This window comes from Coffea arabica, chromosome 2e, assembly GCF_036785885.1.
Source record: "Coffea arabica cultivar ET-39 chromosome 2e, Coffea Arabica ET-39 HiFi, whole genome shotgun sequence".
NCBI classification, from domain to species: domain Eukaryota; kingdom Viridiplantae; phylum Streptophyta; class Magnoliopsida; order Gentianales; family Rubiaceae; genus Coffea; species Coffea arabica.
In genome coordinates, this window is record NC_092313.1 from 21,216,407 (window position 1) to 21,228,905 (window position 12,499).

The window sequence follows — 12,499 nt, forward strand, 5'->3', positions numbered from 1 at the left end:
AAAGGTTGTAGTACTTGGCCGTATGTTCCAACCTTTTTTCAGCTCTTGTGTTCTCGTACTTAAAGCTAAAGGATGCAATTTGCTTCATTAGGTGACTGACTAGCTCTTAATTTTATGAGCAAAGTACCTTGGCCAGCAACGGTAGACCTTCATGTTTTGAGGGGACGCCGAACAAACAAACACTTGTACTACAGGGGAAGGGAATCCTAGTCAACCTATGTTTGCCGTTGGTTTAAGATAATGCCAAAAAGTCCTGAATTGTGCAAAGCATCGGGCAAAGCTGGCATACAATGACGTAATAAGATAGAATTTAAAATTCAGAGCTTAGTACTTCGGCCAGCAACGGTTGATATTCATGTTTTGAGGGGACGCCGAATAAAACCTTGCATAGAATTTAGGGATGATTTCACAAACCTCCGCTGAGGTTTATAACAATTTCAGGCAGTACCCTCCAAGTTTAAAAAATTATCATTGTCTAAAATGACAAAAATAACCTTCATCCATTGTTGAATTTATAGTCTCCATGAAGAGAACTAATGTATCGTAAATTAAATTTAGTAAATCCTTTGCAAAAAAGTAAAAGATCAAAAAAAAAAAAAAAAGAACAAGAGTGATAAACTTCTGTCTTGTCATAGACACCCACAAAACATAAACCCAATCTTACTCCATATAGTAGTGGTTTTAGAGTAAATAAAAACTTTAGATTCTGATTGAATTAGTTTCGTTGGTCAAGCAGGTATCAGCATTTTTTTAGCGGTAGAAACAAATTTACTAAAGAACTTTATAAAAAGTACTTGAGTTATGTTTTGTGTTTTAACATTACTAAGGAATTTTGTTTTTCTGGAAGGTAATCATCTGAAGGCATTTTAGGATTTTTAATGGGGATTTTTTGGTTACATCGGCAAAGTTAGTTTCAAAGTATTTTCTAAGGGAGGTTTCTGTAATTATTTAGACCTAAGGGGTACTATCTACAATCATCATAAACTTTAGAGGAGGTTTGTGAAATTAACCTTAGAATTTAAATAGATTATGAATACTAAGTTTAATTACAAAACTCCCCATAAAGTATATTTATTTCCATACTTTATATCCTAATGTTATCTTTTTTTTCCTTTATCTCATAAATAGTTAGTTGACTCTAATGTTGTGTGATGGTAATGTTCAAAATACATTTATACCTTTAATCATCAAATGCAGTAATTTCCCTAACTTATTTTATCCTTTAACATCATGTTTTTCCAGTTTGTCTGTTTGTCACTAAATTCATCAGTTAACTCTAATATTTTATAACACACAAGACAAATAATGCCCAAAAAATCAATATCCCTAATAGAGTAATGAAAAATAATATATTTATAGATATGGCTCTCATTAAATTTCATCCCATAATTATATATTTTTTAGATTGAGAGAAGTATCTTGGTAATTTCACGTAATAATGGGAAAATATAATAAAATTTGTTATTGAAAAATTAAAATGTGAAATTATTATTAAAATTCTAAAAATGCTCGAATATTGTCAGTTTCTTTTTATTAATATGCATATTGTTGGGATTTTCTTTTAATAGGTAGATATTTTCTTTATATGGGAGCGTGTATTTTTTTTGTTGGTAATGCTTAAAAAAGACAGAAATATGGTTGATTTGGGCATCAAAGTTTACGTAGTTGTTTTGTTTTTTTTTTTTAATATAGCATGATTAGATGCTATTAAAAATTGTTTGGATTGCTAAATGTTTCTTTGAAAAAATTTTGTTGCGTCATAAGCACATTTCTCAATCATCTTTTTATTTTTTTCAACCACCTTTTTATTTCACAAATATCAAATCATAAAAAGTATTACAATATTGCATTTAAAAAATTCCAAATAATCTTCAATTTAAACAAACCTAATCTATAGACCTTTAATAATATTTTTATGGTTTACTTTTTTACTATTAATTTTTATTTTTCCCCTTATCATGTAAAATGAGCGAATTATTTTTCTCTATCTAAAAATTTGTAATTATAGAGATAAAAATTAACAAGACCTATATCCATACATATATAATTTTTTTATTATTATGTTAGGGATACTGATATTTTTAAATATTATCTGTCTTGAATGGTTTTAGGGACAAACAAACAATTTAAGAGAAAAAAATATTAGAGCATAAAGTACAAAACACACTGTACCTTAAGGCGATTTATTGGAGTTAACCCATAGGGACATAAATGTCTTTTTAACATTTTCATTGCACAAGGCTAGAGTTGACTAACAATTTATGAAATAAAGTGAGAAAAAAATAACTTTAGGGGATAAAGAACAAAAACTGGTAAAACCTTAAGGGAAGTTTTTGTGATATACCCTAAATACTAATACTCAATAGATAATAAATACTAATACTGTCTTTTCCCAAAATAGCAACAACAGCTATATCATAATCAAGAAATTAAACTGATCGTGGATTGAGATTGACAGAAAAGGACTTGATAATGAATGCTGAAGACATGTGTGATGGGATGATTTTTCTTTGGATTAAGATGTAGTCAGTAACTTGTATCATTGCCTTGTTCACTGGGGCACTTTTCTTTACTTTTTACAAATACTACAAGTTAAACTTGCACCATCTAACAAGCATCAATCAAATCCAAAAACTGAAAAGCCAAATCAAAACGCCACCAAGAGAGTTTTAGAATTATACTTAGGTGTAGGTTGAGGGATTAAATCTTTTTACATGCATTCTAAAAAATCTAGATTTTTCTGAAAAAAATTGCCGCGTAGATATCCATCTGAACCGGTGGTGATTTAGTCCCCTCCGATTCCTTTAGGGGCTCAAAGTTTAAAATAGATTCTATCGTGTCTGGGAACAAAAAGAAAAAAATCAAAACGCCACCGGACATAAGCTTGGAAAAAGTATCTCCAGATATGTCCCACCAAAGTTTGACTTTATGGGAGAGGAAAAATAGACATTCAAGAAAGATAGGTGTTATAAACAGTTGAGAATTGGAGAATTACTAAAGAAGAATTAGGAAGGTCCTAACGGTCCCTTATATTCCGGGCTATGCTAATTCTTCACGTCACTGCCAGACATAACCCAAGAGCAAGAATAATAGACGTACTGAGCCACATTCAGTTTACCTATTATAACACTATATAAATTTTAAAAAAGTAATGAAAAATAAAATTATGATTGAAAATGTTAAATACACTTTTTTTTTCACTGTATATAAAGTTAAAAATATTTTCTTCAATACACATGCATACGTATAATTTTGAAGCTCGAAAAATCAATAAAGGCATGATTATCAAAAGTTAATTCTGAGTTCCAAGTGGGCCCAGCATCGCAATCATCTGGTCAATAAATTTCATTAAATCCAATTTTGACAAAAATAAAAGCACAATAATGCCCCACTGACTAAGATGCCATCATCAGGCCAAACTGTCACACCACCCTAGTCATTCAATTCAACATAACATTCCTCCAGTATATATACTATTTTTTTATCTTTCCTCAAAATTTTTTTTTTCTTTTATCTTTTCGTCAACATTCCTCAAAATTAAATAAGCTAAAAAAAAATCAATACAGATTTTCTGTCGCAACTCACCAGACTCATCCGATAAAATTGGAACGATACCAGACTCATCCCACAATTTTAAAATTTCCCCTCCCTCCCTCGCAAAAAAATATTAATAATATAAAATATAAAATAAATAATCACCCATAATTCATAATTGCCACCCCTTCGACAAAGCACGACCCAGGAAAGGGCCCCACTAATCATACGTGGCAGCCCACATAAGCGAGTAGAATACACTTGCCGTACTGGCGCGAATACAACTCACGCACGTCGCCACGCACGACGGCTGAAGTGAAGTTTGGCTTCCAAGGCTTCAAACCTTAACTTCGACATTCCACCGCGTTATATGCTTCCTCTCCTTAGCACTTCCTAGTTTAAGTATATAATATACAGTATACACTACAACTTGTTCGCTTCTTCCCTGTCCACTTTCTCTCTCCACCTATACATACAAAAACAAAAAAACGGTATGTATATCTCTAAAGGGCCGAAAAATTTTCAGTTTCTGAATTTGGGGCGACGTCGTTTTCGGGTCAAAACGAAGTTAATGAAGAAACGGGAGAGAAGGAGAGTAGAGTAACAGTATATCCATGAATATGACAAGCAGCATATCTTTTATTGCCATCTTTCTCTAAACTTTCTTCTTTCTCTCTTTATTCGTTACTTTTTGCATACGGACTACTGTTGGACTTTTCTTGTGATTGCGACTAAAATTTATTTAGTTTATAAGGAAAGAAAAAGAGCCCAAAAGTCCGTTTTCCATCTTCATTGCTCTGAAAGTTGCCTTTTTGTATCAAGGCTTCTTCTTCTTCTTCTTCTTCTCTGTCTTCACCTACTTCTGCCGTCTGGGGCCTGTCGTTTCTGGTGGATGCTTATGAAGCTTTGCATGCAAAGATGAAGTCTTTCAGCTTTGTAACTCCTCTTGTTCTTTATTCTCGTTTGTGTTTTAGCCACTTGATAGCAGACTTTTTCTGGGATTATGTAAATGGGATTTTGCATTTGAGTTCATGACGTTTTCACGTTGTATTCTTGCTTTGATGTTTAATGTTAATAAATTTAATTTTCCTGTGTGTTGGAATTTGAATGTTGTCTGGTTTGATTTTGGTCTTCTGAAGAAAACGAATGGGATATCAAAAAGTTTGAATATCTATTCGTTTCTATCGGTTTTATTCCAGGAAAATTAGTTCAAAGACCGTATTAGAGAACTGAATAGATGGTTTCTAACAGAGTTTAGATGTAAATTGAAGTCAATTTCGTACTTATGGTTCTTCCTCTGTTTCACTTTTCCTGGAAAAGAGAGAGATTTGACTATCTTTCATTGGGAACGAGAATGGAATTAACTTTTATCTTTGCTGTTTGATAGCTGAGATTGAAGGGGAAAAAGAAAGTAAGAGACTTTGATTAGAAGCAAAGAGGATTTGTAGTATGGTGCTTATTCTGGTGGGTAAAAATTTGAGTTGTTTGATGCTTCTACATCAGTTAATTCTTTGGAGAAGTAGTTGTTGCCGATGAAAAAAAGCAAGTGGATAGCTTTAAATTGAATGCTTCCAAAATTTTGGTGTACTTATCTGAGTATATACTCTGTTTCTTAGTGAAAGTTGAATTCTGATAATCAGCACATGAGACACTTTTTGCTGATACCATGGTGACATTTGCATATATGCATCAATCTACACGTGTGCATATGCGTATTATATATATATATATACACGTGTGTGTGTGTGTATTTGTACACGTGTGCATACATATCATGTACAGGCAAAGATGCAAAGACAAAGTGAGCGTGTGCATAGATATGTATAGGAAGTGCAATGTAGTGTTCTGGGTACAGCCTATTCACCTTGCTTATATGCTCATATTGTCATACATGCATTAAGGTTAAATAGTTAAATTTTGTTACTAATTGCAAGGGAATATCTTTGAAACTCTGAATTCGTCAGGTACAGTTAAAAGCTATATAATTTACACCCGTGGTGTATTTGAGATTTTTGAGGGCCCATTTTCTGTTATATTTTAAAATTTCTTTGTTGTTACTAGCAATAAAAGATGTTTAATATTCCAAATTCTGTAAACAACCTGCTATATTGCTGAATAATGTTACAGATAGAAGTGTTGAAGTCTAGCGGGGCAACCCTCTGTTTTGTTCTGTACTTTAGTTGCTGCCTCTGATGCTAAGCGGATTTTGTTCTGATTTTAGGCTTCTGAAGAGCTTAGCTTTTTTGCAGCTAGCAAGAGCATCTTTTTCTGAAATAACTGGCTAATGTCTATCCTTGCAACCATTAAGGACTGTAAAATTGTCATTTTCTGAATGCTTGTTTGATGCTCCCCTTTATCTTTGAGGATTTCAGAAACCTTTTATTGGCCTTGACAATTTTGGAGCCAGAGGGGTTTTTTGGACTCTCTGAAGCTTATTTGGGAGGGTTGACTATGATAACTTTTGTTATAGCTGAAGAAATTATATATGATGTTACAATTTGATACCTTCTTATTAACTCTAGACGGGAATGATACCTTTCTGTCTCTAGGGTACTGATAGTTAATTTGTTGCCTATTCAGGTTTCACTCATGCCAGATCCAAAAGCTAGATTGTATTTATGCAGCCTCTTTGTCACTGCTTCTTTGATTTGTTGCGTATACGTCATCGGAACTGCATTCCTTGCAAAGGATGACATAGTAAGTGTCTTTCTTTTAGTTCTTTTTAATTCATTCCGTTTTGTAAGAAAAGCTAGTTACACAGAGACATTTTTTTTATCTTGTCAATGTGTCCATCTATGATCTGTGTCTCATTTATGTTCGTTTGAAAACTTTGATACGCTTTGATTGTCTTGGTAAATTCTCCCTATTCAATGAGATCCTTCTAGGATTTTGAATATTTCTGATTTTTCTCTTTTGGTGTTTGTCTCACTGCAAGCTGTCAAAAAATGTGCTGAGATTTCTGTTTAATTGGTTGATTGGTAACTATTTTTGCCTAGAATGTGTATTCTGATGTCCAAATTTATTGGTGGCAACTATTTTTCAATGTGGAATTTGCAGATATTTTCTGGATTCGGAATGAATGACACACAGCATGATGCACAGGTTGACAAATGCAAGGTTCGTTGTCTCAAAAAGATTGCATTGCTTTCCGCTGCATAAATTATTTTTGTTCTTCCATTATCCTTTTTGTGTTTTTCGTTCCGATATTGCATCTTATCACTTGTTATGATGAAGTTTTACAAGCACCTTTCTCTTTTGTAATGCTACATTATTTATGTATTAGGGAATTTAGAGTTCTAGGAATTAAAAAAGAGGCTTTTGGTGCTTTTTTTGTGTGTGTGTATTTCTAAGGACAGATGGATATCTAGTTGTCTTTCTATTTTGCAAGGTTTCATGTCAGGTTTTCAACTATAGTACTTGGTTTCTCTCTCTTTCATCTGCTTATCCTTGTCGACCACCAAGGTTGTTTTTCCTTGTACTTTATATATCTTGTTGGGCATACAATTTACACTTAGAACTCAATCAATTCTTACATGAAACTTTCAGAGAAATAGAGTATGTTTTGAGGATTTATCCAATTATAACCTGTTTGTAGGGCAACATATATACATGGATTAATCGTGAAACTTTTAATTCAGACTCTAGTAAGACCAGAATAAGAAGTAAACTATATGTTAGCGACTAGGCATTAGATAAATGTGTTTGATTTTCCCTATACTTTCAGCATGAAGTCCAGTTTGTGTTGATTTTTGACTTTGTGAATTCATACTATTTTATCTTTTACCACAGGAAAAGTGTCGGCCACTTGGTAGCGAGGCATTGCCAGAAGGAATTGTATCTAGAACTTCTAACTTGGAAATGCGCCCTTTATGGGGAAAAATTAACAAAAAGGTACATGAGAGTATGATGAATTTCACTGAATTTTAGAACTCATTCTTGCACCTTTTAAGTTGTTTAATAGTGCATCAAGAGTCTAAATGTTTTCTGGTTTACAACTTGTCATATGAGACCATGTTCTGGCAATTACAACTGCATTGCTACATTTAAAAATTGCATTATGCTTTTTCTAGGTGGTAGATACTGATCATTGCTTCTTCCTCAGATTTTCTTGTTCTTTTTCTCTGGTTTGTAATTCTTCTAAATTCGTTCTTTTTAGTTTCTTGTGTCCATGTTTATCTTTGAATGCACTTCTATTGCAGACAAAGGTTAAACATTCAGTAAATTTGTTGGCTATACCAGTTGGAATTAAGCAGAAAGAATTGGTGAACCAAATGGTTGAGAAGGTAATGGCTCTCCACGCTTGGTTAATGTTAATGAAAGTAAACTTGTCATCTTTGTGCTTAATATTTATTTTTTCCTTCTTTTTTCCCCTCTTTTTGCTAGGGTCCAGACAACTCTGATTTTTGTTTATCTAAGTTAGGTATTTACTATTCATGGATATTGCAGTTTCTGGGAAACAACTTTGTTGTCATGCTTTTTCATTATGATGGTATTGTGGATGAGTGGAATGATTTGGACTGGAGTGGTCGGGTCATACATGTCGCTGCCACTAATCAAACAAAATGGTTAATATCTGATTTTAAGTGCTCATTCTTCATGCATTTAAAATCTTTTGTTGTCTAAATTTTCTTCTGATGGCACAGGTGGTTTGCAAAACGTTTCCTACATCCAGATATAGTTTCCGAGTATGATTACATCTTTTTGTGGGATGAAGACCTTGGAGTTGAAAATTTTCATCCAGGAAGGTAACTGAGACACACTCTGAGAACTAGATCTTCTTCGTTGTATTGTGCTTTGAGAGTGCTAGTTTTTTTGCACATATTGGTGTATTAGAAATTTATCATATTTAAACAGAGAATAAAGTTAAAACAAAATAAAAATGTTGGTAACTAAGGTCTTGTTTTTTAGTAGATATTTATTTTAATTGTTCTTGGTAATGAACTTTTGGCTGAATTATGGTTGCATCGCCATTTACTGAAATTGGAATATTAGCTGGCTTGAGCAGTAGAAAGTTGCTGCAAAAGAGTCTCAAGCATAACTTAACCGCCTTTTGTTGGATGGAACAATGAAATAATTGTCTACATGAGAGACCAAAAGCGTACATCTTGTATACCCGATTATGCAAATTACTAAGTTCCTCTCAACTCTTTGTTGTGGTGTAACTACAAAGTTTAGTGCACAGCTTCCTCATCCCAGCCATGGGTGGGCTGCAAACAGCTATACTACTTCATCCTTACTGGTAATAATGGTGCAAAATCGTGTAAAACTGTGACCTTATGCAACCTAACTGTGGACAAAGCAGGAGCATACTTTTTGTTTGACCCTTTATAGTCAATTAATTTTCTACCAAAAGTACACTTTGTTAGTTTTCAAATAATCCATACTTTTAATGAATTATAAGAGTTTGTGGTTCCTAAACATGTATCATCTTCATACTTAAAGAGGCCATGGTGTGATTGGCTGAGAAAATCTAGAGAGTGGCTCAAGGAGCATGTCTATCATCATGAAATGAAAATATTTACCATCTCTCTTTGTATGTTTTCCAGGTACTTGTCGATTGTTAAAGAAGAAGATCTTGAAATTTCGCAGCCTGCATTGGATGCTGCTAAATCAAAGGTTCATCACCAAATCACTGCACGCAGGAGGAAATCGAGAGTGCACAGGTTGGGTAGATGTTTTATTAGTAGACAAATAGGAAAATGTTATGTCAAGTAAGTTGCTGGTTACTAGTTTTGCCACTGTATATGCTTCCAGCGTATTTGCTGGTCCTGAAATAACTGATTGATGTCTGCTACTGGACTCTAAAACATTTTAACTAAACATGAATAACCAAATAGATTAGCAGGCATAAAGCTATGTTTGTAAATCAAACTTTAGAGTAATGTTCATGGAAAAGTATCACTATGCTACCTGACAGGCACCAGTTGGAGAATATAACTATGGCCCTCTTGTTTTGGGATGTAGACACTGTCTTGCTAGAGGCTTATTTTCTTTGGTCTTTTTATGCTGATTTTGACCATGAGATATCTGTCTTAGAACCATGGATTCAGAATCTGCAACTCCTAATCTTGTAAAGTTTACATTAGTGTAATGTTTGAATGTATTTTTATGCTTCTAACAGGAGGTTCTTTAAGTTCAAAGGTGGAGGAAGGTGTTTTAGCAACAGCACAGCTCCTCCTTGTGTTGGGTAAATTTGCTGCTCTAATTTTCTGTACTTCATTTATGACTTTTCTCTAGCTTGAGACCACAACTTGTTGAACAGACTTTAGTAATTATGTCTAATTATCTTTTACAAAAGTTGGAAAAGGACCTGTTCTTACAATATGAGATTTACATGTAGTTGGGTGGAGATGATGGCTCCTGTATTCTCTAGAGCAGCCTGGCGTTGTGCCTGGTACATGATTCAGGTATTGGAATGTGAGTCTTTTGAAGAGCTAACAACCATTCATGTCTTTTGTGATTCTTTATATATTATGGTTATCAGATAATTGTGCATCAAGTATCTAGGTCAAACGAGCGTGCACACGCAGATATGTGTACACCCACTCTCTCTCAGGTCCGAGTGGCAGAATGTCACCGAATGGTGTTCAGTAGGACAGGGGTCTATATAGGTTACATGCAATAATGCTGGTCTAAACAAGATAAGTAGAAAAGAAAACTTTTGAGTGAGGTTCTTCTAGGATGAGTGAAATAACTTTCAGTCATTTTGCTTATGTTCCTTCTGTTTTTTTCCTTCTTCCTTTCACAGTCTTTTCCTTCTGTGCTGGAAAATAATGGGTGCTAAAACCTACTGTTTATGATAAATAACTTGGTCTCTTCTTGTATATGGCCTTGTTGAATTATGTTTTTTGGAAAGACAACCTTCAGAAATAATACAGTAGCCTCATTTCACAAGTCATACCCACATCTTTAGGGGAATTTCAGTGAGCCTTCTTATGGGGTTTTCATGTGCAGTAAGTTTCACTACTGTCAGCTGCAGCATCTCCCAGTCTGCTTTTCTATATTGGCAACTGTGTTTTACTGGTGGTTTTTTCCCCTTCAACAGAATGACTTGATCCATGGATGGGGCCTGGATATGCAGCTTGGTTATTGTGCGCAGGCAAGTTGTTGTAACTAGTGCTAAAGGCACACGCGATGTGTGTGCAATTCAAAAATGCTTTTTGACGAATCAATTTTATATAAAATTTTCATTACTAAAGCAAACTGTGGTATTTTAATCTTTTCTCCCATCAAATGATGGTTTTAGTAGTTACAATGCTTAGAGAGTTAGAAGCAGTCATTTTGTAGAGATGTGTTTAGATTAATTATGGTTAAAAATAGTTACAGGTAGTTATTTTAGCAATTTGTGTTTAGGTAGTAAAGTAAGAAGTTATTTTAGTGAGGGTAAAATTGAAAGTACATAAAGTGATGGAAAATGTTTACCCCAAACCGTCTCCTCTCCCTTTATATATAGTATAGATGTTATTGACCTGCTTGCATTGTTTTCTGGTAATGATCATATGTTGCTTTTGTGCTACTATGTATCAGGGTGATAGGACAAGGAAAGTTGGTGTGGTCGACTCAGAGTATATAGTTCACATGGGTCTTCCTACACTAGGTGGTGTTTTAGGTGGACACAAGGTTAGTAATCTCACGAAGCCTGTTTGTTTCCCTCTTTTTCTCTTGGGTAGGGAAGAGAGGAGATTCTATGTTTTCTTAATTGATCCGGCCACCACTAGGCCAGTGAAGTTGTACTTTTCTGCTTACCTGATTTTCTGCTGCATTCCTTGACTTTGTGCAGCTGACTGATGAATCTCCTGAATCTTCCACACAAACAGAGAATTTAGCAGACTCGGATACTTTGGTATGGCAGTGAAATTGAACTTACGTTAAAACTTCCCATCCCCTCAACGTTCCTCTCATCTAAATCGCGGCATATTTGTGTGAAATTGCAGGCAACTTCTGTACTCAATGAGTTTGACAACAGATCTGCTGTAAGTCTACAATTCTCCTAGGGTAGTGTTCATGGTCAATTATTTAGCTGCTTCTTAGTCTTCAGCAGTCAACTCTATGCTTAGGCTCATACTGGAAAATTTACGATGCTTTTGTGGTGTGTCTCTAGCTTTATCCTAGAATTTTCAGGAATAACTTCATTGAGGATGAGGGGTATTAGCAGCTTGTCTGCATTGATTAGTACGCCATTTCCAAACCTGTCATTGAATTTTGAGTGGTTTTAATCCTCGAGGATAATGCTATCGCTGCCTTTGCCACGGTTTTGCACAAAAGTTTCTTTTTCCACTGTCATCATACCTCCTAATGAACGACATGCTTCGCCTGCTTTAACTTCCTCTCATCTCTTCTTTTCTTGCTCTCAGGTCAGAAGACAATCCTACATTGAGATGAGAATTTTTAGGAGGAGATGGAATAAAGCTGTCAAGGCAGATCAATGTTGGGTTGATCCGTATAATAATCAAGTACAGCAGACAGTTCATTAGAGCACAGTTCCATCCTAAAGACTTCAGGACAAACATGGCTGATTTTTGTACAGAAACATACACATCTCTGGAAACACCGTAAAGAAAATTTTTTCCTATACCATGCAAAGCTGCATAATCCTTGAAGAGCTTGGTTCCCAGGTGGTGATGATACTGGATACTGAAACTTTACCGACTGAGCCAGGGAAGAAGCAGCCTTTAACATTTCTTCTTTGTAATTGTACATTTTTTTGATGTCACAAATATGCTAGTTTTGATTGTATAGGATTTACTATTCCTTATACAGATCAAAAATAGATGTTTTTTTTTTTCCTAAATGTAACAATACCATTTTGTTCCTTTTATTTATTTTTTCTGGTGAGTTTGTAAATTAATTTCAAGTGAAATTCTACGAGTCTTTCAAACAATAAGTTTTGTTCTTTTTCTTTTCTCTGGCAAGAACGTAGAATAATTAGTTGACAAATCAATTGGACTCGGCATTTTGTCCAAGT

The 12,499-nt window shown here is 34.4% G+C and overlaps 1 protein-coding gene across 3 annotated transcripts; it reads left to right on the plus strand.

Moving 5' to 3' along the window:
- Positions 1 to 4,035: 4,035 nt before the first annotated feature.
- Positions 4,036 to 12,394, plus strand: LOC140036870 (uncharacterized). Of its 3 annotated transcripts, none has more exons than XM_072079893.1 (15): positions 4,036 to 4,470; positions 6,115 to 6,231; positions 6,592 to 6,651; positions 7,324 to 7,425; positions 7,734 to 7,817; positions 7,918 to 8,099; positions 8,178 to 8,279; positions 9,081 to 9,197; positions 9,656 to 9,721; positions 9,875 to 9,941; positions 10,580 to 10,633; positions 11,062 to 11,154; positions 11,315 to 11,377; positions 11,469 to 11,507; positions 11,889 to 12,394. In XM_072079893.1, the coding sequence occupies exons 1-15, from the start codon at positions 4,453 to 4,455 to the stop codon at positions 12,006 to 12,008; spliced, it is 1,284 nt and encodes a 427-aa protein (XP_071935994.1). In that variant the 5' UTR covers positions 4,036 to 4,452; the 3' UTR covers positions 12,009 to 12,394. The 3 variants fall into 3 exon arrangements, with proteins under 3 accessions (XP_071935994.1, XP_071935993.1, XP_071935995.1); XM_072079892.1 differs by lacking the exon at positions 4,036 to 4,470 and adding an exon at positions 4,536 to 5,383 and having other exon boundaries at positions 7,981 to 8,099; XM_072079894.1 differs by lacking the exon at positions 4,036 to 4,470 and adding an exon at positions 5,372 to 5,498.
- Positions 12,395 to 12,499: the final 105 nt, after the last annotated feature.